This window comes from Lissotriton helveticus, chromosome 5_1 (genome assembly GCF_964261635.1).
Source record: "Lissotriton helveticus chromosome 5_1, aLisHel1.1, whole genome shotgun sequence".
NCBI lineage: Eukaryota > Metazoa > Chordata > Amphibia > Caudata > Salamandridae > Lissotriton > Lissotriton helveticus.
Window position 1 is genome coordinate 1,016,283,543 of NC_136065.1, and position 25,624 is coordinate 1,016,309,166.

Sequence of the window (25,624 nt, forward strand, 5' to 3'; positions counted from 1 at the left end):
CGGGATTTAGTCCAAATTATATTAATGCCAGAATAACCACCGAATGTAACAAATTCACGCATGAGTGGATTTAGATTTTGGCGAGGGTCTTTTATATAGAGGGTAAATATTCCGCATAAAGGGATATGACGACAGGGCGTAGGAAGCAGCGGAGACCCATATGATTGAAATGTTGTCTAATCCTTGCTGCCAGGGGTTCCATTACCAGGGCAAAAAAGAGAGGGGGCATGCCTGGCGGGTGCCTCGGGACAGGGAGAAGGATGGGGAGGTGTGCCAGTTAATCAATACTCTTGCTGTGGGTGACGTATACAACAATCGGACGCAGGATAGGAAACCAACAGGAAGTCCCCTGCATTGCATAACGGTAAACAGGTAATCCCGTTCCACTGATTCAAAAGCCTTGGAGGCATCTAAATGATTGCCTCCAATGCTAACTTGGGATCAACTGTCTGCAAGATGGAAAACAAAGTACAAAGATTATGGGATGTCGCTCTACCGGGTATAAAACCCGCCTGATCAGGAAGAACTAATTTACCTAGGAGAAGGCACAGACGATTAGCCAACAATTTAGCAAGAATCTTGGTATCGGTGTTCAGTAAGGACATGGGTCTATAAGGTTCACACCGGTCAGCGGGCTTAGCTGGCATTAACCGTGACGTGATAAGAGCTTCTCTCATTGAGGGTGGGAGTACTTGCGACTCGTGGGCCTCGAGAAAAACTTCTTTTAATATGGGGAGTAGTTTATCAATGTATGATTTATAAAAATCATTGGGTAGGCCGTCAGAGCCCGGTGCCCTGCCAGACCGCATCTGCATAATGGCTTCCCGCAGCTCATCATCCTCAAATGGTGCGGCCAAGAATTTGCATTGCGTGTCCCCAGCCATCCTAGGGTAATGTCGCCGAAAAGGGGAGGGAAGTCTGGGGGTGAAGAACATTGTGCTGTATACAGATTTTCGTAAAAGTTGGTAAATGAATTAAGTATATCCTGACTGTCTCTGTTGCGCGCCCTCGTCATCGACCACCTCCAACACATAATTAGAAAAACAAGGCTGTCCAATATCAGTAACCAAAGCCCGGCCGGGTCGCTCACCCTCCCCATAGCGGCGAGCAGTGAAATACCTGCCTCAGAACTTCACCTCACGGGGTGCAGTTGTTACGTAGTCTGTCAGCTTCTCTCGAAGAAAAGCTCTATTTGTGCCAGATCCATCACTCCACGTCAGCCTCGAGACGCCGCATCTCAACCTCCAGTCGCTGCAGAGTCAGTCTGATGTCAAGGAGGACCCCGAAACTCTTGGACATACCTATACCCAGGACAGTGACTTTAAAGGCCTCCCAGAGCCAGGTCATCTGATCTACAGAACCTTTATTTCTGTCAAAGAAATCCTTTATTTCCTCCCCAAGCTCGGCCTGGAAGACTGTATCTAGAAGGGTCTCGGGTATTAGCCGCCAGCAACAGGGGTGGCCACTGCGTTGGGGGGGCTATCTCAAGGTACACAGGGGCATGATCAGAGTATGTGCGGGCAAAGTGAGTAGCAGACTGAATCCAGGGAGTTGTACCTCGTGAGGAAAGCCAGTAGTCCATGCGAGACCACATGGTGTGGCCCGATGTGAAATATGTACCCTCTCTCCCAGCTGGGTGTGTGTACCTCCAGGCATCTACAAGCCAGTATTCCTTCCGACATCCCCATTAGTGCTTTGCGTGTCTTAGTGTAATGGTGAGGAAGGGGGTTGGAGCAGTACACTGCTGGGTGCAAGGCTATGTTGAAGTCCCCCCCTCTTAACATATGTGAGGAGCCTACGTCTAGTATACGTCCCCACAGAGTAGTGAAGAAGTTAGGGTCATCATGATTAGGGCCATAGCTACACGCCAAGGTGACGACTGTGTGCCCAGAGTACCCCACATAATACAACTGCACCCTGAATAATCACTGTATGTGCCGCCCAATATGAATGGTGTATTTATTTAACCAGAATAAGTGTACCACAAGAGTAAGTGGAGTAGGAGGAGAATGCACAGGCAGAGGCCCATCTGTTACCATAGCATGGAGGTGTGCGGGGGTCCATATGCGTTTCTTGGAGCATGGCGATTTGTACCTGGTGGCGATCTAAGGAAGCCAAAATCTGTCTCCGCTTTCGAGGGTCGCACAATCCCCCGACATTCCATGTAAGCATTCTTACACTAAGGAGCTTAGGTTATGTCATCATAAGGAACGGGGATAAAAGGGAATGACGTGATTGTGTGTTCGTTCATCAGTGTTGCCGGTATGTGTGCCATGGTTAACATATTGAAAGATTTGTACATTGCGCATGACGGAACAATAAAAAAAAAAAAAACTCCCCAACCCCTCCCACCCCACCCCACAAAATACCACAGCAAAGGTGACATCATCACAATCAAAAATACGCAGACCCCCCCACCCACAAATGCACCCCAATCGTGCCAGTAGTCAACCACCCACCCAATAAGTTCCAGTAGGTAAGTGAATGTTCGCAAATCCAGTAAAACTGGGATAGGGCTATGTAAAGCAAGTAAATCCCAACCCAAAAAACAAACATACAAGGGGAGCTCCCATAAGGGGGCACTAAGTGGGCACAAAACCCCTCCCATGACCCATCATTGCTGTATTGCAATCCCATGGGGTGAGCAAAAAAGAAGGGATGACCCCCAAGGGGGAGACCAGCAACGTGGGGGAGGGTGCCCGGTGAAGTACCTAAATTATCTACCAATTATACAAGTAGTGTATAGCCAAAGATGTAGCATTAAAGAGTATAACAAACTAAGCCCACAGTGCACTTATCGAGTCCTGACGATAGACACAGAAATTCCTCCAACAATGGAAACGGCACCAGAAAACAATATGAAGTCCTCATGACCGTATGACCCAGCGTAGTATTTCGGAAAGGCAAACCACTACAGTCCTGTTGGCGATCAGCTGCCAGAGGGAGAGGATGATCTGGAGTCGAGGTCCCGTCATGGCGAATCTCTTGCTATCTTCTTCAGGAAGACATCCACCTGTTGTGGATTTGTACTGATGATGTGTTTGCCTCCATGGAAAATCCGGAGCTTAGCGGGGTACAAAAGGGCATACTCTATATTGGCTTTACGCAGTTCTTGCTTTGCGAGAAGAAATTTCCGATGTGCCTCCTAAACCGCAAGGGTAAAATCCGGGTAGACCGAGAAAGAATTGCTCTCGAATTGTAGCGGTTTTGTTTCACAGGCTTTTTGCAGCGCAGTATCTTGGTCCCTGAAGTTAAGAAGTCTGGCGATAATGGTGGCACGGTGGAGGACGTGGCCCCAGGGAGCGGTGCGCCTGTTCCACCGCAAGATGGGGAGAAAAGGAGTCCGCCCGAATGTGGTTTTCAGGAAACGCTCCACATAATCCTCCATCCGTCCGATGTTGGTAGTTTCCGGAATGCACACTAAGAGGATGTTGTTGCGGCGGCTTCGAGCTTCAATGTCCTCATTTTTGGCCGAGATAAGTTTCAGCAATTTGTCCATGCTCGTGACTTGTTCTTGTAATTGAGATGTGGTATCCTCAGTTTCAGAGATGTGACGTTCAGCTTCCTTTATCTGCCCGTCATGCTTGTCGACTTTATGATTTACAACAAGGGGTGGTGATGGACAGAGTCTCTGAATTAAGCAGAGTACTCTCACCCAGTCAAGAGATCAGGGCTAGATCCAACACCGTTTTTTAGCTCATTGTACCATCCCAGTTTCAGAACCTGGCTGTATGCAAATTAGTCTGTCCCTGGCCCAGTGCATCATGGGAACAGGGCAGACCAGACTACAAAAGCCAATTCTTACACTGGGAAGGAAACAAGCTCCCGGGGACCTGATCTGTTGACTGGGTAGGAGTGTTCTGATTAACTCAGATACTCTGTCCATCACCACCCCCTTTTTGTAATTATGTCGACTTTATGAAGCAGGAAATCCAGATGATTATTCATGGTGTCCATCGTCCCGGACAAGTTTGTCAGGCTGTGCTGGACGCTAAAAGTAATGTCTTGACGTCATCCCCAGGCGGCTGCGAGGATGATTGGCTAGGATCCATGTCCAGCGATTCGGAGTCCACTGAGGTGGAACGCATTACAGCCTTCTTGGACTCAAATGTCAATCTGGGTTGGCGGGTATCTGTTTTCCCCATAACTTCTTGGCGCACAACAATCTTTAGTGCCATAGACGCCTCAGACCGGGAGCACCTGATGCTCCCTCCACCTGTGTATTATCACACCGTGTAGGTGATGCCTCAAGAGAGCCCCAAAGTGCACCCGGCCTCCACCTGCTGACAGACAGCCAAAAGAGAGGTGACAAGGGGTCCAAGCAGCTGAGGGCAGCAGGGGGTCTGTAGCAAACGTGCGGAGGAGGGACAGGGTATTCCGGTGTATGAAAGAGGAATGTCCAGAGTGGTAGCGCAGGGGTAGAGCCTGCACCTATGGATCGAGCGTGTTCCCTCAGCAGGACTTTGTGCAGGGAAGAAGAAGGGGGGAGGAGGGTGTTCCCGCCGCCACGATCACAACACCCAGGGTTAGGCTGTGTAAGTCTGATACTAGAACCTCATGTAGGTATGCGGGGATTCAGGAACCTGTGTAGCTGGCTGAGGCAGTTGTAAAGTTTGCGGACCAACCCTCGCGATATGCTAGTTTGGCTCCAAGCAGCCACAGCCGGTATTCAGACACAGCGAGGCAGAGTCCCAAACACTCCAGACAAGCATGGGGGGGGGGGGGCCTTCCAGTATGTATTGAAGAGCACTAACCAGCCCAAATGCGCTCCAGTTCAAGACAGCACAACACACCCCAGCCGCTTCCCAGATGCAGCTGCAGCTGCAGCTCTCTGAGTGTAATGTTCCGCCTGGGGGAGGCCAGTAGATGCGGGCCGCCCCGCCTAACAAAGGCCTCAACAGCGGCACGTGAAGGAGCAGAGTTTCCCAAGAGGGGGGGTCATAATGGCCGCACGCAATCCCCACAGAGGCAGCGAGGATCCGATAGCTGTAAATGCCTCGCGGCTCACCTCGTAGCGTCAATGGTAGAGCACCACTTCAGGCAGGCAGCAGTCCGGTGCGCAAGGTCTCTTCCCCCGCAGAAGTAGTGCTCGATTCAGCTAGGAGCAGCAACGGCCTCAGACCACGTGGGGAGCCGGGGTGCTCACATTAAGTCAGCCGCCCAGCAGGGTTCCAGCAAGGGAGCTCGTTATCCTCACCAGTCAGCAGCAAGGCATCGGTGACGTCTAAATATACACCCGGACCTTCGGTCCTTCGTCCAGTGAGGCAGAGGGGCTTAAGTTACAGGTGGATGGCAACAGCAGTTGGTAACATTAGGTAGATAGACGGATAAATGACGGATGTCTTCACCAGGCTTCCAGGGCATCTGGAAGCCTGGTGAAGACCTTGCTTGCGGCAATCTTAGATGTGCGCCACCTAGCGCCCTTGGGAATGCCATCATTTCTGGAAAGAGATTAGAGGTGCTTAAGGAGATCTTGGGTTACCCGCTGCCACACACTCCTGAATCGCTACTGTTAGGATTAAAACAACCAGGCCTAAATGCAATGACTTGCTTTGAGGGGGGGGGGGGGCGCAATTGTGGAGTGGTGTTGAAATTTAAGTCCAAAACCTTCCTTACTGTTGCGCAGACTGGAGTTGGAATAGTAAATTAAACTATTCCAATATTGGAGGAGGAGCTTGGCGCGCAACCAAGATGGCCGTGTGAGCTTAGGGCTCCCGAGACCCTCGTAACCTCCCGCATTTATCCTGTCGTCTATCCTGTCCTTTATCGACGTTATCGTGAAGGTGAACCACGACTGAGGCGAAACCTGTATTCCGAATCAGACTCCGGGAACAGGTGTTATGGCGCTTTGAAGATTGAGGCCTCATCTCTGTGACGCCCGGCTGTGGAGTTGGCATGGTGCCTAAGCTGTAGTCGAACAACAACGGCCTGTTGGGGTTGAGTCGACCGGTCTAGTCACTTTTACTTTCGCTTTTGCCATAGAGACCTGTGACTTGTGACTGTGTCTGTGTCCACCCCTGTGCCTACATACTACCGCGCTGTGCCACTCTTGATTGTACTTTCGCCTTGCTTGGTCCTATCTGGACAGCGTTTGGCCTGTTTTTGACCGTGATTGCTTCTGCTGGTGGGGAATTGGCTCCGCCATCTTCCTGACTCGATTCATCGGACCGAGTTGCCCTGTTCCTCGCAATGGCGGGGAAACCGGAGAGTGAAAAGCAGAAAAGTAAACCCACCCGGCGGGGCAGCTATACCCAAACTAACGTCATGGATAGATATGCCCAGGTCAGGGGGTCTCCTGGAGGATCGGGCAGGTCGCAAGACGACCCGAAAGACCCGCCATCATCGGTAACTGAGTTGACCCTGCAAGATGTCATGGCGGCAATCGACGGGATTAAATCCTTATTGGGGCAGCAAATGGAGACTCTTGCCCATAAGCTGGACACTGTGGCGATTGACGTCAACCTGATCCGTACGGACCTGGCCAAAACTAACGAAAAGGTTAAATCTTTAGACATTAAAACTTCCAGTCTAACGGGAGATGTCACCGACCTACAGACGGAGGTCCGTCGCTTGAAGACTACCAGTAATCTCCCTACATGACGTCTGGAGGATTATGAAGGACGAGCCAGGCGGAACAACGTCCGTATTATTGGAGTCCTGGAGAAGGCGGAGGACCCAGCTGCTGACCTCTTTGTCGAGAATCTTATTGTCAGCCACCTGGCACCTAAGGGACTCAGTAAGTTCTTCACGGTGGAACGCGCTCACAGAGTGCCGGGGGGTCCGCCGAAACTGGGCGCCCCACCACAGCCTATAATCGCGAGAATGTTTAATTTTCGTGATAGAGACGCTATTCTGCAGGCCTCGCGGTTGGGTGGACCTACAAAGTATGATAACACGACTATTAGCTTTTACCCAGATTTCACCCAATCGGTCCAGAAGCAAAGACTTGGTTTTCTTGGCGTTAAGAAACGTTTGCGTGATATAGGACTCAAATATGCCATGCTTTTCCCCGCCAAGTTGAGGATTGAACATGCGGAGCGGACTTATTTTTTCGATCGACCAGACGTGGTGTCTGACTGTTATGTTATGTTAAATGATTCTTGTTAAGCGCACTAACACCCGAAGGTTTCTTGGCGCTGGCTGAAGGGACATATAAGTGAACGGAGAAAATCTATTCAGAAAGGGTAAACAAAAAAGTCTTAAGGAGTTTCCTGAACTGAAAAAGGGAGTTGCTAGATTTGATGGTCAGGGGAAGAGAGTTCCAGAAATTGGGGGCAAGAAAAGCAAATCGACGGCCTCCAAATTTATTAAGTTTAAATTTGGGGATGACAACCAAGTGATGGGAAGCTGAACGGAGAGAGCGAGCGGGTTGATACAGGGTGATCAGGGATTTCAAAAAAGCAGGACAAGAGGAATGAAGGGATTTGAATACCATGCAGCCCATCTTGAAGGCTGCTCTCTCCTTCACTGGCAACCAATGAAGCTTACGGATCAGAAGCCTCGCCGATTGCCACTTAGGGATCTTAAATATGAGACGGGCTGCCTGGTTTTGTACAACCTGGAGGCGGTGTAAAAGAAATCGCGGGAGTGCATTATAGAGGGAGTTCGAGAAATCAAGGCGCGATATGACGAGGGGCATGACGACCTGACACAGGGCCGCATGTGGAAGTAGGTGCCTGATCTTCTGGATTTTTCGGAGTTGGAACATACACGAAGAAATCGTGGCACCTACTTGGGCCTTGAGTGACAATTCGGCGTCGATCGTCACCCCCAGACTCCTACCGGCCTTGAGTGGTGTCGGGGGGGGAACCCAAATCGGGAGGCCAAAACTGCGGACCCCAATAAGCGGCACTGGAGCCAGGGAGGAGTAGCTCAGTCTTTCCAGGGTTGAGTTTTAATTGGTTCAGATTCATCCATTGATGGATATGAGTCATGACGGCATGGAAATTATTAGTCGCCTGAGGGGAATCGAGTGGAAAGACGAGCTGCAGGTCGTCAGCATAATTGAAGACGATAACGTCCCAATTGTGGAGGGAGAGAATTAGAGGACGAAGATAAAGATTAAATAATAACAGGGAGAGTGAAGAGCCCTGGGGAACACCACAAGTGATAGGGTATTTAGATGCGGTGAAGGGACCAAGGCGCACGGCTTGTGATCTTCCCGTCAAGAATGACTCCACCCACCTGAGGGCTGTGCCCCGGATGCCAGCTTGTTCGACACGGTGGAGAAGGATGTCGTGATCCACCATGTCGAACGCGGCAGACAGATCCAAAAGGACCAAAGCCTGTGGTCTCTTGGCGTCTGCGTTCCCTCTCAAAGTATCCATGACTGCCAGGATGACAGCTTCCGTGGAATGGGCCGGCCTAAAGCCGGCCTGATTGGACTCGAGGAAGCACGAGCTCTCGATGAAACTAGAGAGACACCAGGTGACATGGGCTTCAAGGAGTTTTGACAGATAAGGCAGCAAAGATATTGGGCGATAATTGGAGGGTTCAGTCGCATCAGCCCCTGGCTTCTTCAAGAGAGGCAAAAGAATGGCCTCCTTGAAGGATCCAGGGACTGTGCCGGAAATGAGGGAAGCATTCAGGAGGGGAAGTATACACTCAGGTAGTTTAAGACAAACCTCCCGCAATACCGCGGGAGGGCAGTGGTCATCCGGGGAGCCTGATTTTACACGATTGGCTAGCCTCGCTAGGGAAGGAGGATCAAGAATGGGGAATGAGGTGAGAGAAGATAGATTGTCCGGAAGAATATCCGAAAATAGTGAAGGCTGTGGGGTAGGAGTGATAGAATCTTTTATTTTGATGATTTTTTCAATAAAGAAAAGATTAAGAGCATCGCAGGTCTCTTTAGACGGTGTTTGAGCTGGGAGGGTCCTGTCGTCCGTGGTCAGTTCGTTCATGATCCTGAACACCTCACGAGATTTGTTGGTGGCTGAGGAGATTCTATCAGAGAAGTGCTACGATTTGGCTGATAAAATAGCCAATTTATAATCTCTCCGAGCAGTTACATATTTCTGTCTGGATGACAGGGAGTAATCCCGCCTCCAGATGCGTTCCAATTGACGTACCTCAAGTTTTATTTGCTTGAGGTTGTCAGAGAACCACTGATTAGCATTGGGGTGTCTGGTACAAGGGAACTGGACTACTGGCTGGACAATTTACCGAATCAGCGCCCATCGGAGGAGCAATCTGGCGGAGCGGAAAGTAGACCGATGGAACGAGAATAGGCGCCTGCTACTTGGCTACTGGGGTCTCTTGTAGGCCTCGAACTGTGGTTTCGACAATCTTGACATTTGATTTGACATACACTCGGGGGTTGCGGGGCTATTAGAGGGTCATATTCCTCCTCTAAGTTTCTTTCTGTAGCTTATTTAGATGTGGGGGAGACAGGCACACTGCACTTTTGGGTGGTTTTCCAGTTTTATGCAGGGGTGTTTTTTTTATTAACGGGTTGTTGGTGGGGGGGGTTGGGGTGTGTGTTTGTTACCTTGCAAGGCAATGTGTTTTTAATTTATTTGGTTGAGGTGCTGAGTTCTTCCTGGGGTTGGATTCTTTTTCTTTTTCGGGATGGGGGGGTAGAGGGCTGAAACTAATGAGTTGGAATGTAAATGGGCTGGGGGATAGGATAAAACGTGGGTGGTGTTGCAGCTTTTATTATTATTATTTATTTGATTTGTAGAGCGCGACAGATACCCAAAAAGGGCTTCCCGGCGCTGGGCAGAATAATGTACTCGAGGGTAGGAGTTGGTAGAGAATGGGAGGATGAATGAGGTCACTGATTAAAGAGCCAGGTCTTGATGGCTTTGCGAAAGTATGAATACCTGCTTTCAAGACGGAGCGGTTGGGGAAGAGAGTTCCAGAGTTTTGGGCCGAGGAGGGAGAAAGATCTACCTCCCATCCTTGCCCGACGTGTCTCAGGGACGCAGAAGAGACCGTGGGTGGCAGATCTCAGGCAGCGGGTTGGCATATAGGTGTGCACCAGGGTCTGGAGATATTTGGGAGCCTTGCCCCACTTAATCCTGTGCATGATGCTGAGTGTCTTAAATTTGACCCTGTTTTCGATTTTGAGCCAGTGGAGTGCCTTAAGGTGGCTAGACATACGGTCTCTCCTATTGCATTTGCAGAGCAGTCTAGCTGCCGCATTCTGTACCAGTTGGATGCGTTTTGTAATTGCCTGAGGTGCCCCTAAGTAAAGGACATTCCCGTAGTCCAAGCGGGAGGTAATTAATGCATTTCTCACCGTCTTTTGAGTGTCATCAGGGAGCATCCATATGATCTTTCTGAGCCATCTTAGGATTGTGAAACAGGTGGCTGAGAGGATGTTCACCTGGGGCTCCATGGTCAGTTCTCTATCAATGATCAAGCCCAAGTTGCGGACCTGTTGTGAAGGTATTGGCAGCGGGCCCATTTCAAATGGCCAATGTCTGGAATTCCAGAGGTTCTGGTCGGGGCCTACTATTAGGACCTCGGTTTTGCTGCCGTTGAGTTTGAGCATATTTTTGTTCATCCAAGATGAGATGTCCCTAAGGCCTGCCTGAAGGCGTGAGGGGGTATCTTGGTTGTCATTTGACAGAGAGAAGACTATTTGGGAGTCGTCAGCATATGTATACATATTGAGACCTGCGCTTTCAGCAATCTGGGCCAACGGGGCTGCGTAGAGGTTAAAAAGCAGGGGGCTTAATATAGATCCTTGAGGAACCCCGTGTGGGGAAGAGTGGACCTTAGATGTCGCATTACTGGAGGAGATTTGGAATGTTCTAAGCGTCAGAAAGGATGCTATCCAGTCTAGTGCCTTACCTCTTATGCCTATCTTGGAAAGGGACGCGAGCAGTGTTTGATGGGAGATGGTGTCAAACGCCGCGCTGAGATCTAAAAGGATCAGCGCGGCAGTGTTGCCCGAGTCGACCAGATGTCGGAGGTTTTCTACAACTCCAAGTAGTGTGGTTTCCGTCGAGAATCCTGTACGGAAACCAGATTGGGAGGGGTGCAAGATGTTGTTTGACTCAGTAAACTTGGAGAGATGTTCATGGACATGCTTTTCCAGAATTTTAGAGAGTGCAGGCAGGAGGGATATTGGACGGAAATTAGCCAAGATCTTGGGGTCAGCCGTTGGTTTCTTAAGGAGGGGGGAGACCATGGCGTGTTTCCAAGATGACGGGACTGTGGCCGTGGTGAGGGATAGGTTTAAGGTTTGGCTTAGCACGGCAAGAAGAGGAGTGTCGAAGAGTCTGAGAATGGAGATCGGAAGAGGGTCGACTGGCGACCCGGATTTGACCTTTCCTAAGATGTCCCGTAGGCCATGGACGTCAATCTCGGGCCATGAATTGAGAGGCAAGTGAGACAGATGAGGTTGGGTGGGAATAACTTCTGTATTGGGTGTGAGGTTTTGCGTGCTTGTAGAATGGGCTTGCTGTTGTATAGTTATGTCTTGATGAATGGTCTCAATCTTGGAAGTGAAGTATTTGGCCAGTTCCTCACATTTCAGGCTGTCAAGGGGAAGAGGTTTGGAAGAAGTGTTAGCGCCTGCAAGCTCTTTTACAAGATTAAAAAGAGTTTTTGATTTATTAGTAGCTTCAGTTATGGATTTAGTAACGTAGATGGATCTAGCATTCTTGCAGGCTTTGTGGTAGAGCTTGAGCTCACTTTTATAGAGTAGATTGGCGGCTGGGGAGTACTCCTTCCTCCACAGGCGTTCTAAACGTTTGCATTTGGATTTAAAGGCTTTTAGCTGCTCGTTGTACCATGGGGCAGGTGGTTTGTGAGGAGTGGTTTTTTTGTGGGCTAGGGGTAGGCAGGTGTCTAAGGCATCTAAGAGCCATTTGTTGACGTTGGAGGCTGCCAATTCGATGTCGCCAGTGTTTAAGACTTCCTCTGGAGTAGTCAGGCTTAGAGTGGACATAAGGCGTTTGATGTCCAGATTTTTCCAGTTTCTTTTAATGGACTTAGTAGTCCCATTGGTGGGGCTGACGGCTAGGTGGTTGCCCAGATGAAATTTTATTAGGAAATGGTCTGACCAATCTAAGGGCAGAGCCTGCTGGCACTGTACCTGGGGGAGACTGGAAAAAATGGGGTCCAGAAGGTGCCCCTTATTGTGGGTAGGACCAGAGTTCCATAGTGAGAGATTCATAGCGGCGAGATCTTGAATTAAGTTAGTGCCAGGTTTGTTGGAAGAATCATCAAAATGGATGTTTAGATCTCCAAGAACGGATAGATGGTTGTAGTTAACCCTTACCGAGGCAATCCAGTCCACAAGTTGTGTGGCCCAAGGTAGAGTGGGGCCAGGCGGGCGGTAAATCAGAAGGCCGGTAAAAGTAAAGGTCGGATGAAGTTGAAGCTTGAAGAGAGCCGCCTCACTTGCAGGAAGCTGGATAGGCTCCAGAAGGCATTGCAGCGTATTCCTAAAAATGACTGCTATTCCGCCTCCGCTACCGGAAGGTCGGTCCTGACGAATGATAGCATAATTGGACGGTAAGGCTTCGGCGATGTCTGGGCCAGAACTAGCATGTAGCCATGTCTCGGTGAGAAAGAGAGCGTCAAGGGAGTTGTCGGACAAGAGGTCGAAGAGCTCCCTTTTGTGTTTGCAGAGCGACCTGCAGTTTAGACTGCCGAATAGCCAAGAGTGAGTCGTCTTGTGGTCTTTGGGTCTTGGTCGTTGGCTACATAGTTGTGGGGTGTCGAGATGGAAGTTACACGCGCGACATGCGATGTTATTGTCTCTGTAGTTAGTTAGAGTTTCGCATGCGTGTTTAACAGGAGGACGAAGGGAGCGTAATAGGTCGGGTGTGTAGGAGAGCACTCCGCCAGCGTTTAAGGGCCCTGGGCCCGGCCAGGCGCGGACGGGCGCAGACGGGCTTGCCTTAGGCGCTCCCGCTGCGCTCGTCCGCTGCGCTTCCTCCAATGGCACATTTTGTAGTGAGGATTGGGCGGGGGGGGGGCGTGGCCAGAGAGGGGGCGTGGCCTCGGTGCACGCCGTGAATGGCGGCAGCCAGAGGGCATTGTCGGAGTTAGGGAGGCGCTGCTCGCATTCAGCAGGGTCCCAGGACGTGATCAAGAGGGCTTTGTCAGGTACGATCGTTTTTAAGATGCACAATTTGAAAATCACACTCAAATAGTTAAAAAGCTTGAAAGTCAGCACAGCATAAAATAAAGTATGGCTCCCGGCTTTCCGCCTCAGGAGTAATGATTCTTTTGAAACAACTTACTCCTGATGTGGTTCTACTTCAGGAGACACATTTGATTGGTAATGCTTGTCGTGCTATGAACAGGAGGGGGTACCGGTTGGCTGCACATGCTGGTTTTTCCTCTAGCTCCAGGGGGGTTGGTATCCTCATTAGGAATTCTCTTCCGCTAGAGATTGATAACGTTGTCTTGGATGATAGAGGGCGCTATGTTGCTCTTAAGGGTAGGTGGGAGGGCCGGACCCTTTCCCTGATGATCTCTGTATATGTTCCCCCTGGCCTGCAGTCGACTACTTTCGCTGATTTGGGGCGGGTTGTCCTAGCTCTTCCTGAGGGATCATTGTTTCTAGGGGGTGATTTTAACGCAGTTGTCTCCGGTAGGATTGATCGACACCCGCCAAGAGATTTAAGGGGAGCACAGAACTGGCTCCCGAATTTCCTCGACACCTTGGGACTGGTAGATTGCTGGAGACTGTTGCATCCTACTCAGCAGCAATATACGTTTCACTCTGGTGCTCATGGTAGCCTCTCCAGGATTGATTATTTTCTGGTGCCGGCTGCTCAGGCTTTTTCCATTGTTGAAGTCAGGCACTTGGCTCGGGGAATTTCTGATCACTCTCCATTGTGGCTTCGGGTAGAGTTGGATTCCGGTACTGAGGGACGGATCGCTCCGATTAACCCTTGGTATCTTCGGGATCCTAAAACTCGTTCTGCCCTGGTGAAGTCTCTTGACCTGTATTTCTTGGAAAATGAGGGAACCGTATCGTCCGCTGTATCGCTTTGGGAGGCTTTTAAGACGGTTCTCAGGGGTCAGGCCCTGTCGTTGATAGCGGGTGTTAAGAAGCGGAGGGATGAGGAGGGGGTTAAGATCGAGACAGAGATCGCGGACTTGGAGCTTGATTTGGAGCGGGGGGGTCACCCGTGCTAAGATGCATGCTTTGCGACTGAAACAACTTGATTACAGGACGGTTACCGACGCGGCTAAGGCTATGAGTAGGGTACAACAGGGTTGTTTGTATGATGTGGGAGATAAAGCTGGTAAATTGATCGCATGGCTTGATAAGAAAGACAGAGCCAGTCGGGTAGTGCCTGTCATTGAGTGTTAGGAATTAGAAGCCTTGACATGTGGGATTGCATGAAAACCGGTATTTAGCCCACAACCCTAACCATAATTTCATAGCATTTTATAGACGCTCCCTAGCACGAGTAAAGAGGCGCGGCAGAACGTAGCCTTTGCTTGGCTTACTGTTCCGGTACCACACCCCCCTCTCCACTTCCTGGTTCCTGATCGCGTCCTCCGTGGCGTGCTACAGATCTCTCCGGGCGTTCTTGGAGAAAATCCTGCCTGCTATGAGCTGTCGCCTCTTCCTGCAGTATCCCGCTATTTTTGTGCGCTGTGATAAAGTTTGTGCCGGTCTTCGGCATTTCTCTCTCTTCGCTCGAGCAAGCTCTTGCGACTCCCCTACCTTTCCTCACGCATTTTGCGGGCGTCCTGCTCGCCTCATTTCTTTTCCCTCCAGCCTTGCGGCACTAAGCATCCTTTACTTTTTCCCTGTTGTATTTTTACCTTCTGAGAGAGAGCGCTCCGCCCTGGTCTTCCCTAGGGGCCGGGCGTCTCTCCTCCTGAGTGTGTAACTGCTCCGCTGTTTATTCCCCTACACAGCCGGTCGGTACACCTCACTCCTTTTACTGTTTGTTCTTTATGTGTCTGGTGTGTGAGTCCTTCGTGAGTTCTGTACTTCCTGGCCTGTTTTTGGGTCTCCTGAATTCCCTCTTCACTGAACTCATCGATAAGGCGAGCCTGACCTTCAGTTGGGTTAAGAATACCTGCTACAAGCACCCATGTCAATGTTTTCATTAGTTGCTGTACTATCTGATAGAGTGTACATTACATAGTGCAACTTGGTTTTGTTTCCTAGCCTGGACCACCACCTGAGACTCCTCCTGTTGCAAGCTGACCCCCTCGTATGAGGAGAGTGGTGGACACTCCTTGGGTTATTCCCTCATACTTTTAGGGGACAGTAGAGTGTTCTATATCGCATTCTTGCTTCTGTGTCCTGGAGGTGGAGGGATTCTTCTTCGTTCCCGCGGAACTTGGTCATTCTGCTAACATTGTGGCAGCGGATGGTGCTCGGGTTTCGGAACCTAAAGGGATTGTCCAGTGTTTTGCAGAGCACTTCCGAACTGTGTACTCCTCTGTTTCAGACAGACGGGCAGAGGACTCGCATCTACTGTTGCGAGATATTGCTTTGCCACGTCTCTCTGAGGTTGATAGAGAACACATGAACGCCGTAATAACTGCGGATGAGGTGGCTCTTGCGATTCGCTCCCTACGTTCGGGAAAACCCATGGGTCCCAACGGTTTGCCTATTGAACTTTACAAGTTGCGCCCAGATAAGGTGGCCCCCTATCTACGTGATATGTTCTTGAAGTCTTTAGAGCGCGGTATTCTCCCTCGTGACCAACGTCTACCGACCATTGTGGTGATACATAAGGATGGGAAGCCGAGAGATAGATGTGCGTCGTATCGACCTATTTCTCTTTTGAATGCCGAGCCCAAGAGTCTTGCAAAAGTACTAGCCAACCGATTGATCACGTTTATCAGTGAGTTGATACATCCGGATCAATCCAGATTCATCCCGCATAGGAACACCGCTTTGAATCATAGGTGTCTGCACGGTGTTCTCGCGAGAGCCGCGACGTTGCATGAGCCGGCCATCTTGGCGTCCTTGGATGCCACGAGGGCTTTCGACACCGTTGAATGGCCGTACCTATGGGAGGTTTTAGCTAAATTCGGATTTGGCTCTGGTTTTATTAGCTGGGTGAGGCTGCTTTACGGAGACCCCCTCGCGCAAATTGTTGTTAATGGTCGAGTTTCCGCTTCTTTTGGTCTTGAGAGGGGGAACATGTCAGGGTTGTCCTTTGTCGCCGCTTTTGTTCGCCCTGGCGCTCGAACCCCTCGCTGCTTGGATCAGATGGGAGCCTTCGATGAAGGGTATTCGGTGGTCATCTGAGTTTGAAGATCGCATCTCGCTTTATGCAGATGATATCTTACTGTATTTAACCTCCCCCCGGAAGTCATTGATAGTTTTATGTGATGTTTTGAATTCATTTGGTAAGAACTCATGTCTAATTATTAACTGGACAAAATCCTATTTATACGTCCTTTCTGGTGAGGTCCCACTTCTTCCGAGTAATTGTCCTATTCAAATTTCAGTAATGGGGTTCAAATATCTTGGTATCTACGTTTCATTGGACCCCGCAATTAGGTACAACCGTAATCTTCTCCCACCCTTGGCTAGATTGAAGCAGGACGTCGCGGGTTGGCGTCGACTTCCGCTTTCGCCGCTGGGTCGTGCGGCCCTCTTTAAGATGATGTCTTTGCCTCGTTTTCTGTATGCTCTCCAAAACACTCTTGATATCGTCCCGGCTAGCTACTTTCGTGCGGTGGAGGACCTTCAAAGGAAACTCTTATGGGACAACAGACCCCGTATTGCGCTCGCCAAGCTAACGCTCCCGTGGTACGACGGGGTATTGCGCTCCCTGACATAAAACGATACTATTGGGCGTCTCAATTGGGTGCCATTAATCATTGCATCTACGGTCCGGACTTTAATCCCGCCTTTGCCATGGATAAATGGCTATTACCTTGGGGCAACTACTATAGGGCACTGTACTTAAAAAAATCTGTACTTCAGGTATTGTCGGGACCCACCAGGATTGCAGTGCGTTTGTGGCGGGATGCAACTTGTTCCATGGGATGGACAGATCGCCTGACTCTAGTGACCCCTCTTTTTGCCTCCGATAGACTTGGTAAATTGTGGAACACCAAGGGGTTCGACAAATGGGACCTCATTGGTATTTGTAAGGTGGGAGACCTCTGGGCAAGGGCCAGGTGAAATCGTTCGAGGCACTGAAGACTGAGTTTGCTTTAAGCGATACAGAGTACTTCCGCTACGTTCAGGTGCGCCACACTCTGAGATCGGTTTTTCCGATGGGGGAGGTCATTCCAGAGTCATCCCCGTTTGAGGATAGACTGTTGGATGGATATGTGACCGACAGCACTATCTCCTAAGTCTATAAAAAATTGATTAATGATAGGTCAGACCTCCTTTCGCATCTTCGGGACTTGTGTACCCGTGACGGCCTTGAATTGGACGACGAGGACTGGCAGTCGGCGATCTCCTCTCCAAAGGAGGTTGCGATTCCAGCTCGACTCAGACTGGTTCAGCTTAAGATCCTTCATAGAGTGTACGTCACGGGCCCCCGTTTGGTTCACATGGGCTTCTCTGAGGAGGGGTTGTGTAAGAGAGGATGTGGGCAGATAGGTACGTTTCTCCATATTATCTGGGAGTGCCGGGAGGTTGCGGCCTTTTGGAAAGGAGTATATGAGGTAATGAGCACAGTAACAGGGATTGCCCTCTTGACCGGAAGCCAGACGGTGTTTATTAAATGTTTGGGAACCCACGGATTATAATGTCGCTCAGACACAATGGGCAACCCAGGGAGCCATGATTGCCAAACGAGATATTGCTCAACTGTGGGGTTCCCAAAGGCCTCCTTTGGTTGAAACGTGGACGGAGAACATGGATTGGTGCATGTTTAGGGAAAAAACAGTATACTTGGCCCGGGGTCGTCCCAGAAAGTGGTGCAGAGTGTGGGGACCTTGGAATAGTTATCGTGGCGAGATCTGCGCGCCACCCGTAATAGAAAACACTGATTTCCCACCTTCCCCCTGACCCTGCATTCTCATTATTTCTTGTATGTATATTGATTTGGCCCTGTCCTTCCCCCCTCGCCTTCCATATACTGATTGCAATTTTTTTGTATTGTCTTTCCTTCCCCGCGTGACTTGGTACTTCGTGTAACATATCTCTTCGCCTTGCTTGTTTATATGTTTATATTTCAATAAAAAGATTTTTTTTTTTTTAAACTATTCCAATATCCATTGCCCTCCTATGGCAAGTCGTTAAAATAACTTGTGTGCAGAACAAATGCGTGCTAAAGACACATTCGTCCAAATTACGGAGTTCCTAAGGCATGCGTGAAAAACGCATGCGGAATTTCGTCATACATTCCATTTACGGATAATGCCTAGATATTCAAAGTGGATTCTGGAATCCACTAGAAGGCATAGTAAATCTATTTTGGCAAGAAGATAAGGTCTTTCCTTTTTTTAGTCACAAAGCTGCGCTCTGAGCCCTCTGTAACTGGACTACTCTTGATTTTGCAGTGCCCAATTAGATAGCATTGCCAAAATCTACCTGTTCACGATAATTACAGTAATAATAATCCAACATTTATCAGGGATAAGTTTCAAAATCATTCATAGCTGGGACAGTAAAATCACACCATGCCACACATTTTAGTAAATTATACACAAATAAGCATTTTATACCTGAGGATGTCTTCCTTTATCCAACAATTTCACACAATTGAGAAGCAATGTTCGGATAGTTCCATAGTGTTTTCTGTTCTGTATTTTTTTCACCATCATATTGCAAGCAACCCTATTGAAAAAAAAAAAACTAATAAAAAGCAATTCCACTTTCCTGATAATATAAACAATTACATAAAAGCTTCCTTTCCACATTAGTTCTTTGTAGGACATCTTAAGTGGTTCATCCTTTTAGATAGTTAAAATCAACTTGAGTGAAGAGATTTTCAGATAAAAGAGTTTGAGGCATGTGGAGCTGAAATCACTATGCCACTGATCAAGCTCTACCTCTGGCAGTAAAAGAACAGAATATGTATGTTCTGAAAACAGAAAGTGATGGGGATATACTAGTGAAGATATAAAAGACAAAACTTTCAACACGTGAAAAAGTGCAAATCCTTGCAAACAATAGCATGCTGGCCTGCACCCCTTGACATTGCAGAAGCCTGAACAAACATTCACGAGGAAGGCAGCATCTCACACGTGGCGAACGGATCCCTAACTTAGAATATGCAAAAGAGATGCTCCCACATCATCAATGGCGAGAAGGAGCGTCCAGGTCCTGTCATGTGAGGCAATCAAGCATAAAGTCGGCGGCTGCGTTTAGAGCCTGCTTTTCTAGAGTCACAAAAGGTGGGTAGAGAGTCCTCATGGAAATACACTGAGACCTGAATAGATGCCCCTCCCTCCCCCATTCCAGTCTTGGAAAGGACGAATTAATGTACTAAAAGGTAAATGTACTTTTTACTAGCACTAGCAATTCAGGAAGAATAATTTTTCTGTATCCCTACAAGAGGCAATTTTATTTGTAGGGTGTGCGACCTAGAATATCCATTCGGCTACTTAGAAAAGGTAAACAAAAAATGAGATGGAGGGGCTGGCCATACAAAACCTTAGACTATAATAAATATTCACACAATTAAGAATAATAATAGAATGGTCAAAGGAGGAAACAGACACTTGAGAGACACACATGGAGAGGGCTATTTTAACGAGACCTCTGTGGGATGTGCTCTAGCTGCGAGGAGCACACAGACTTGAATGTGAACTAAGCACCCCCACTTAAGCAGGATTAAACACCTGGACATCATGGCCTGGGAGAGACATTGGTCTTTCTTTCCATGTTGGTAACCCCAAATCACTTTAACCCACAATTGTAGGCAGTACTCCAACAGGGGCCCTTTTGGTAAACAGCAAGAAGGGGGATGCCAACTTATGAGACACGTTCCGTAAAATGAAATCATTTACGCAGAGTAAACTTAACTTCAATCAGCAAGAAAATGAATGGCTACACTATGCCCAGCTGAGCCAGTGCATGCAGAAATGAAACTAGCCACCACACGAGAAAAAAATAATGTTTGAGAAACTTCTCGCCAGGTTGACGTCTCAGTGGGATCTATGTTATACTACTGGAAACCAAAACATTCTCAAAATAAGGGGATAAGGCACTTGGCAGAAGAATCACACACAAACAATGGGAAACTCTATAGAAAGACATCAATAAACGTCCATTCTCCATGACAATAAGAGAAATACATTGCAAACTGCTTTATGGATCACACCATCACCCCAATAAGGTGTGCAGAATATTACCAGCTGCTAGCCCAATGTGCTGATGGCTATGTGGACACTGTGGCTGTATGATTAATTTTTGATGGGAACGCCATCCTTTCTGGAAATAAATATTAGGGGTGGTTTAGGAGATCTTGGGTAACCCACTGCCACACATTCCTGAATTGCTACTGTGAGGTTTAAAACAACCAGGCCTAAATGCCTTACCAAGTGCCACAAGAACTATACTGTGGTATTGCTGAGTAACAGCCAAACTAACAATAGCCCCATGTTAGAAAAAGACCAACAATCTCCCCTCCCCTCGTCACCACACACCCCCCACTCTCACACCCTATGGTCTTTCACTGGTATAGTCGCCTTTGGTATATAGTTGACACGGAGCAACTCTCCAGTAATGTAAAAGTCTTTCAGCTTTGAAAGACTCTGGGTCCCTCTGGTAGAGTTTACATCATGGGGCAATCGCTGCAGAGTTAGCCTGTCAAGATTAAAGGCCCTGCAGCTCTTTAAGTAAGATATGTAGATGACTACCTCTTTGGATATAATGTTTAAAATATGTGTTAAATGGGGGAAAACTCTGTTAAACTTTGTCATTTGCAACTATGCTGACAAAGGATTGATGGAAACTAGCCGGGGGTAAGGTGTGGGCAAGTTGGAAGGAAAATCTGATCTGTTAATGTTGGAGTCGGTTACTTGTTTATGTCTTTGGTTTGATCATCCAATAGTTTGGGAAAATGTAGCATTGACATTATATTCCACTTAAACACTGCTATAATCTGTAATGTCAAACTTTTGCTTAAAAAAATACCTAATCAGACCAGCTAATGACACTACATTCATTGTCCTCTCTCTCTCAAAGTGGTATGGTTAATGTGATATGTAAACTCATCTGTAAAATGATTTACAACATTTGTAAATGCACCGGTTTCATTAGTATTGCAAAAAAATAAATGCATAAAATAAACGGTCTCAGAGTTAGATCAGGTCTGGTTATTTTGTTCCAACTGGATGAATGAATCCATGTTGGAGAGCACAGAGCTCCCCATACAATCATATAGTATTTGATTCTCCTAAGCCTTCAGTTTATGACATCTTGTTTTTTTACTTTATGTTTATAATCCCAGCGTCCAACGAGTTGTTTTTTGTGAAGAGCCTACATTTGGTGGACTTCTCATTGTCATGTACCTTGTAGATTCTGTATTTCTGGGTCACCACCTTCATCTACGAGGAAGTTGTCGGGCAGGCACTTTCATCTGTCACAGTTATTTTATTTTCAAAAAATGTAGCGGGCAGGTCATCAACAAAGCAGTTCCTCCAGGAAGAAAACTAATGTAGGTTTTGTTAATGTTTTGTGCACGTTAGTGCAACATTCCTATAAAGGGTTGGGTTTATTTCTCGTTGGGCACCAGTTGTACTGCTTCTGCATAAGCGAGTGGTAGGGTCACAATATTCAACTTCTTGTAACCACTCATTTCTTTAATTACCCCTCCCTTTGAACCCTTTTATCCAGTGCCCATGGCTACCTTTATCTTCTTCACACCCTAACATTGGTGCTGTCCTTTAAGTAGAGCCCACTTACTTAGTTTACTTTGTTTAAATCCTGAATGTGCGGAACAATTCTTATCCCTACATTTTTAACATATGTTGGATCTTTTTTCACAGCCTGATTACCTCATCATGGGGGTTATGTCAAATTCGGAATCTCCTTTTTCGCTCTTATTCATTTTATGTCTCGCCAGTCATTCAAATTATCAAAGCTGTCTAAGTAGGTCTTCTTAAGATCAAGATGGGTCTCCCAATGAAAGGATAACATTGGCAAAGAGTACTAGTTTATATGTTTGAGCTCCAAATGGGATTCCATGTATGGTATCTGATTACCTGATGTGGGGCGCAGTGGTTCAATACATAGGGTGAAAATAATGGGGGTGTGGGGGTGTCAAGGGGGCAGCCCGGCAGAGTATCCTTGAGATACTTGGCTGTTGAGCATTATACGAGCTTTAGAAGGGGCGTAATTGGTCATAATCATGAAAGGCAGCATGAGTCCCAAGCCCCCCCTTCTCAAAGACTAGCCGTATGAAGCACCAATCCACTTAGTCAAAGGCTTTTGTCTTCATCCAAAGAGACTAGAATAGCAGGGAAAGGCTTTTGGAAAAAAGTGATGAAGACTGTTGAGAGACTTCATAACTGTGTGACCTAATACCCCTAAGGTGGGAGATCAATGTTTTGTAGGTAGGTGATACCAGAAGCCCAGAGAAGGCGCGATACATGAGAATATTATGAGGGGCACAAATATAGAAGGAAGACTTTCCGACTTATATGCAGATATTGAAGGCCATCTTGTATCAGACATTAAGACCTACTGTAAGAAGTATTGGCAAAGACAAAAAATCTGGTTTAAATGTGCGAAAGTATACCAATAGAGTTTGTGCATGACTGCACTAGCCAGACCCATGTGCTTTGCCACTGCTCGTATGTCAATGAATATAGTGGGCATAATACAAATCCAGAGTAAAATAATAAAAAAAAAGACTACTTAAACAAAGCAAAAAAACATTGCCTTCTACATACGATGCATGTATGACTTCGAATTAATGGTGTGCCAATTTAGTTTACTTTTGGAATGTAAAAGAGTCCTGCACACATTGCAAAGCAAGCACTTCATATTTTATTTGTTTTGCCTTAAATGCTTATTAAGAACGTGTCCATTTACCATTTGTGATCGGTTCCAGACCCGAAATATTGTTAATCATTTCCCATCAGAGATTACTTCAAATGCATTTATGCTTAGTATTGTATAACAACTTGTGCTACATAGATCATATGTGCTTCTAACTAATATACTCATTTAAATGTGTGATACCTAGAGGAAGGTACAGTGATGTTAACATGAATATCTAGTCAGTTTCCATACTTTTCTTCTGACCTTACATATTGCATCTTCAGAGTAATTTTCTTAAAATAAAGTTGAGAAATGGCATAAAATGATTGTTTACAACTCTCAAAGTGAGAGAGAGGAGCTTCTGATTCCGATAGGAGCTGAGCAAGGTCGTCACCGAATAACAAACATGGCCAGATACAAACAATCTAGCTTTGTCCTGCATACAGGCAGAATAATGGAAAATATTGATGAAGTACAGATATGCGCACCCAACAAATACTGAAGTCTCATCAAAAGGCAGTATTTTGGTGCATATATGTTCATTAGCTAGGACTAGATACAAATGAATCCTTTACAATGTAATGTGTCCTGCTTTTTCCGTGTTCACACTTGGGCTTATTTAAGATCACTAATACTGTTCTAATACCTGCATTAATATTTTACACATATTATGCACTGAAATAGGCATTAAAGAAAGTAAGTAAGTAAGTAAATGTTTATTGTTTAGTTAATTCAAAACATAACAATATAAAAGCATTATGTTATACAAAACAGATTAAAAAAGAATTAAACAATATATCCATTTGGTCGCTACTTGACACTCATAAAATTTCATTGTTAAAATTCAATAGCCATGGGTTTATCCATTTTTCTTTTACCAGAATTCTGACCCTTTTAACAAAGCTTTGAAAAAACTTTGAGGCATTTGATCAGTCTACCGTTCAATTGTGGGTCTGAAGGATTTAGGCACGCAATTATAGCAGCTCTACAGGACCTAATGCCTCTCACATTGAAACTTTTTTTAAGCAGAATGGCTCGTTCATTGTAAATTTTATTGCAAGTGCAAATTACGTGGATGAAGTCTTCTTTGTAGTGATCACAGAGCCGGCAGGATTTAGGACCAGAATGCACCCAGGTCGGCTGGTCTGCTATGGATGGTAATTTTCCAAAACGCAATGTCATTAGTTGTTTTTTAACATCAATTGAAAATGGCAAATTCAAGTATGACGCCGATGCAAGAGACTTGTAATTGTTTATTACCATCCAAGCATGCAATCTTAACCTGAAGATGTTTTTGTCAGTTTGTGCTGAATGGGTTTTAGCTACTTTGTTTATAGCTTGTTTGAAAGACTGGTACGGCAGATTTTTGTTCCATAAGTCAGTTGTACAGATTATTGAGAGAGATTTACACAGGTATTGATTAAAAGGAGAGTTTCTGTCCTCGTTTACTTCGGTCCATAGGGCCTCATTAATTTGTGATGTGGCTGCATTTTGTTTCAGCCGGTACCAGGTTTTTACTGTAGCATACATTCTCCCTATATCTTCATTCATTAAGCCAAATTCAAGCCGAACCTGTGCCGGCGAGGCCGACCTTTGTATCTGAAATACTTTTTTATAAATGGATGCTATTAGTTGGTTTAAAACCTCTCCGTCTTCTCCATGAAAAGCAGCACTGGCATACGTTATCGATGGAAGGATTTTCGCCATCATTACTGCGAGCAATGGTTTGTATGATGGACCCTTCAACTTTTTGCCAGTTGACTGAAGGCGAATAGGAGGACACTGGCTCTCTGAATCATGTACTTTTTTTGTTCTATATGATTTTGTGTGTTGTCAACATAGAATCCCAGGTACTTATATTTTTTAACTTCCTCAAGTTGGTTGCCGTTAAGCCAGATTGTCTGCTTACTTCTCCGCTGACGGCCAATCACCATAGTTTTGGTCTTTGACGTATTTATTTCAAGTTTGTTTGCTGAAATGTAATCTGATGTTTCATTTAAAACTCTTTGAAGACCTATCTTTGTTTGACTCATTAACACCACATCGTCGGCATATGAAGGGTGAGTGAGTACCAGTTTACCAAGTTTCGGCGGGTGAGAGTTAGTGCATTCTAGCCTCTGTGATAGATCTGACATGAACAAGTTAAAAAGATGTGGGGCCAGAACACACCCTTGCTTGAGGCCTCTGGTCGTTATCAGCTTCCTTGAGAGTCTGGACCCATCACCTATCTTAATTCTCAACCAGGTGTTAGAGTAAAATAACAGTATACCTTTTAGAAGACTTTCAGGTATGTCCCATGCTCGCAACATTTTCCACAGGAGGTGATGATCAACCCTATCAAATGCTGACTTTAGGTCTATAAAGCAGAGGTAAAGTTATTGTTTCCTCTGCTTACATTTGTTAGCTATTAGAGATAGAGCTAAGATGTTCGTTATCGTCCCTATTCCTTGCCTGAAGCCAGTCTGATTGAGCGGGATACGGTTGAGGTTGTCAGACCAATCCTTCAGGTCTTCTAGAATGAGTGTGGCATAATATTTGGCTTCAACGTCCAGGAGTGCTTTTAACCTATAGTTTGATGGATTAGTTCTCTCTCCACCTTTAAAAATAGGTGTCAATATCGAGCCTTACCAGTTCGATGGTATGTAATTTAGGAGCTCTATTTCTTTGTATAGGTTAAAAAGATGATTGCCCCAGAACGAGGAGTCATGCTTAAAAATTGCTTGAGGGATTACCCTCAAAACATCTGTTTGTTGAATGTAGTGCTGTATATTCACATGC

At 46.7% G+C, this 25,624-nt stretch overlaps 1 protein-coding gene across 2 annotated transcripts in view; it reads right to left on the minus strand.

Annotated features, from left to right (window-relative positions):
• The window catches only part of EDRF1 (erythroid differentiation regulatory factor 1), a 411,894-nt gene that overhangs the window by 122,444 nt on the left and 263,826 nt on the right, over window positions 1-25,624 (minus strand). For both annotated transcript variants that reach the window (XM_078643521.1, XM_078643520.1), the window contains one exon: window positions 18,580-18,691. In XM_078643521.1, the coding sequence (XP_078499647.1) occupies window positions 18,580-18,691 (112 nt within the window). The remainder of the gene's footprint in view (window positions 1-18,579; window positions 18,692-25,624) is intronic.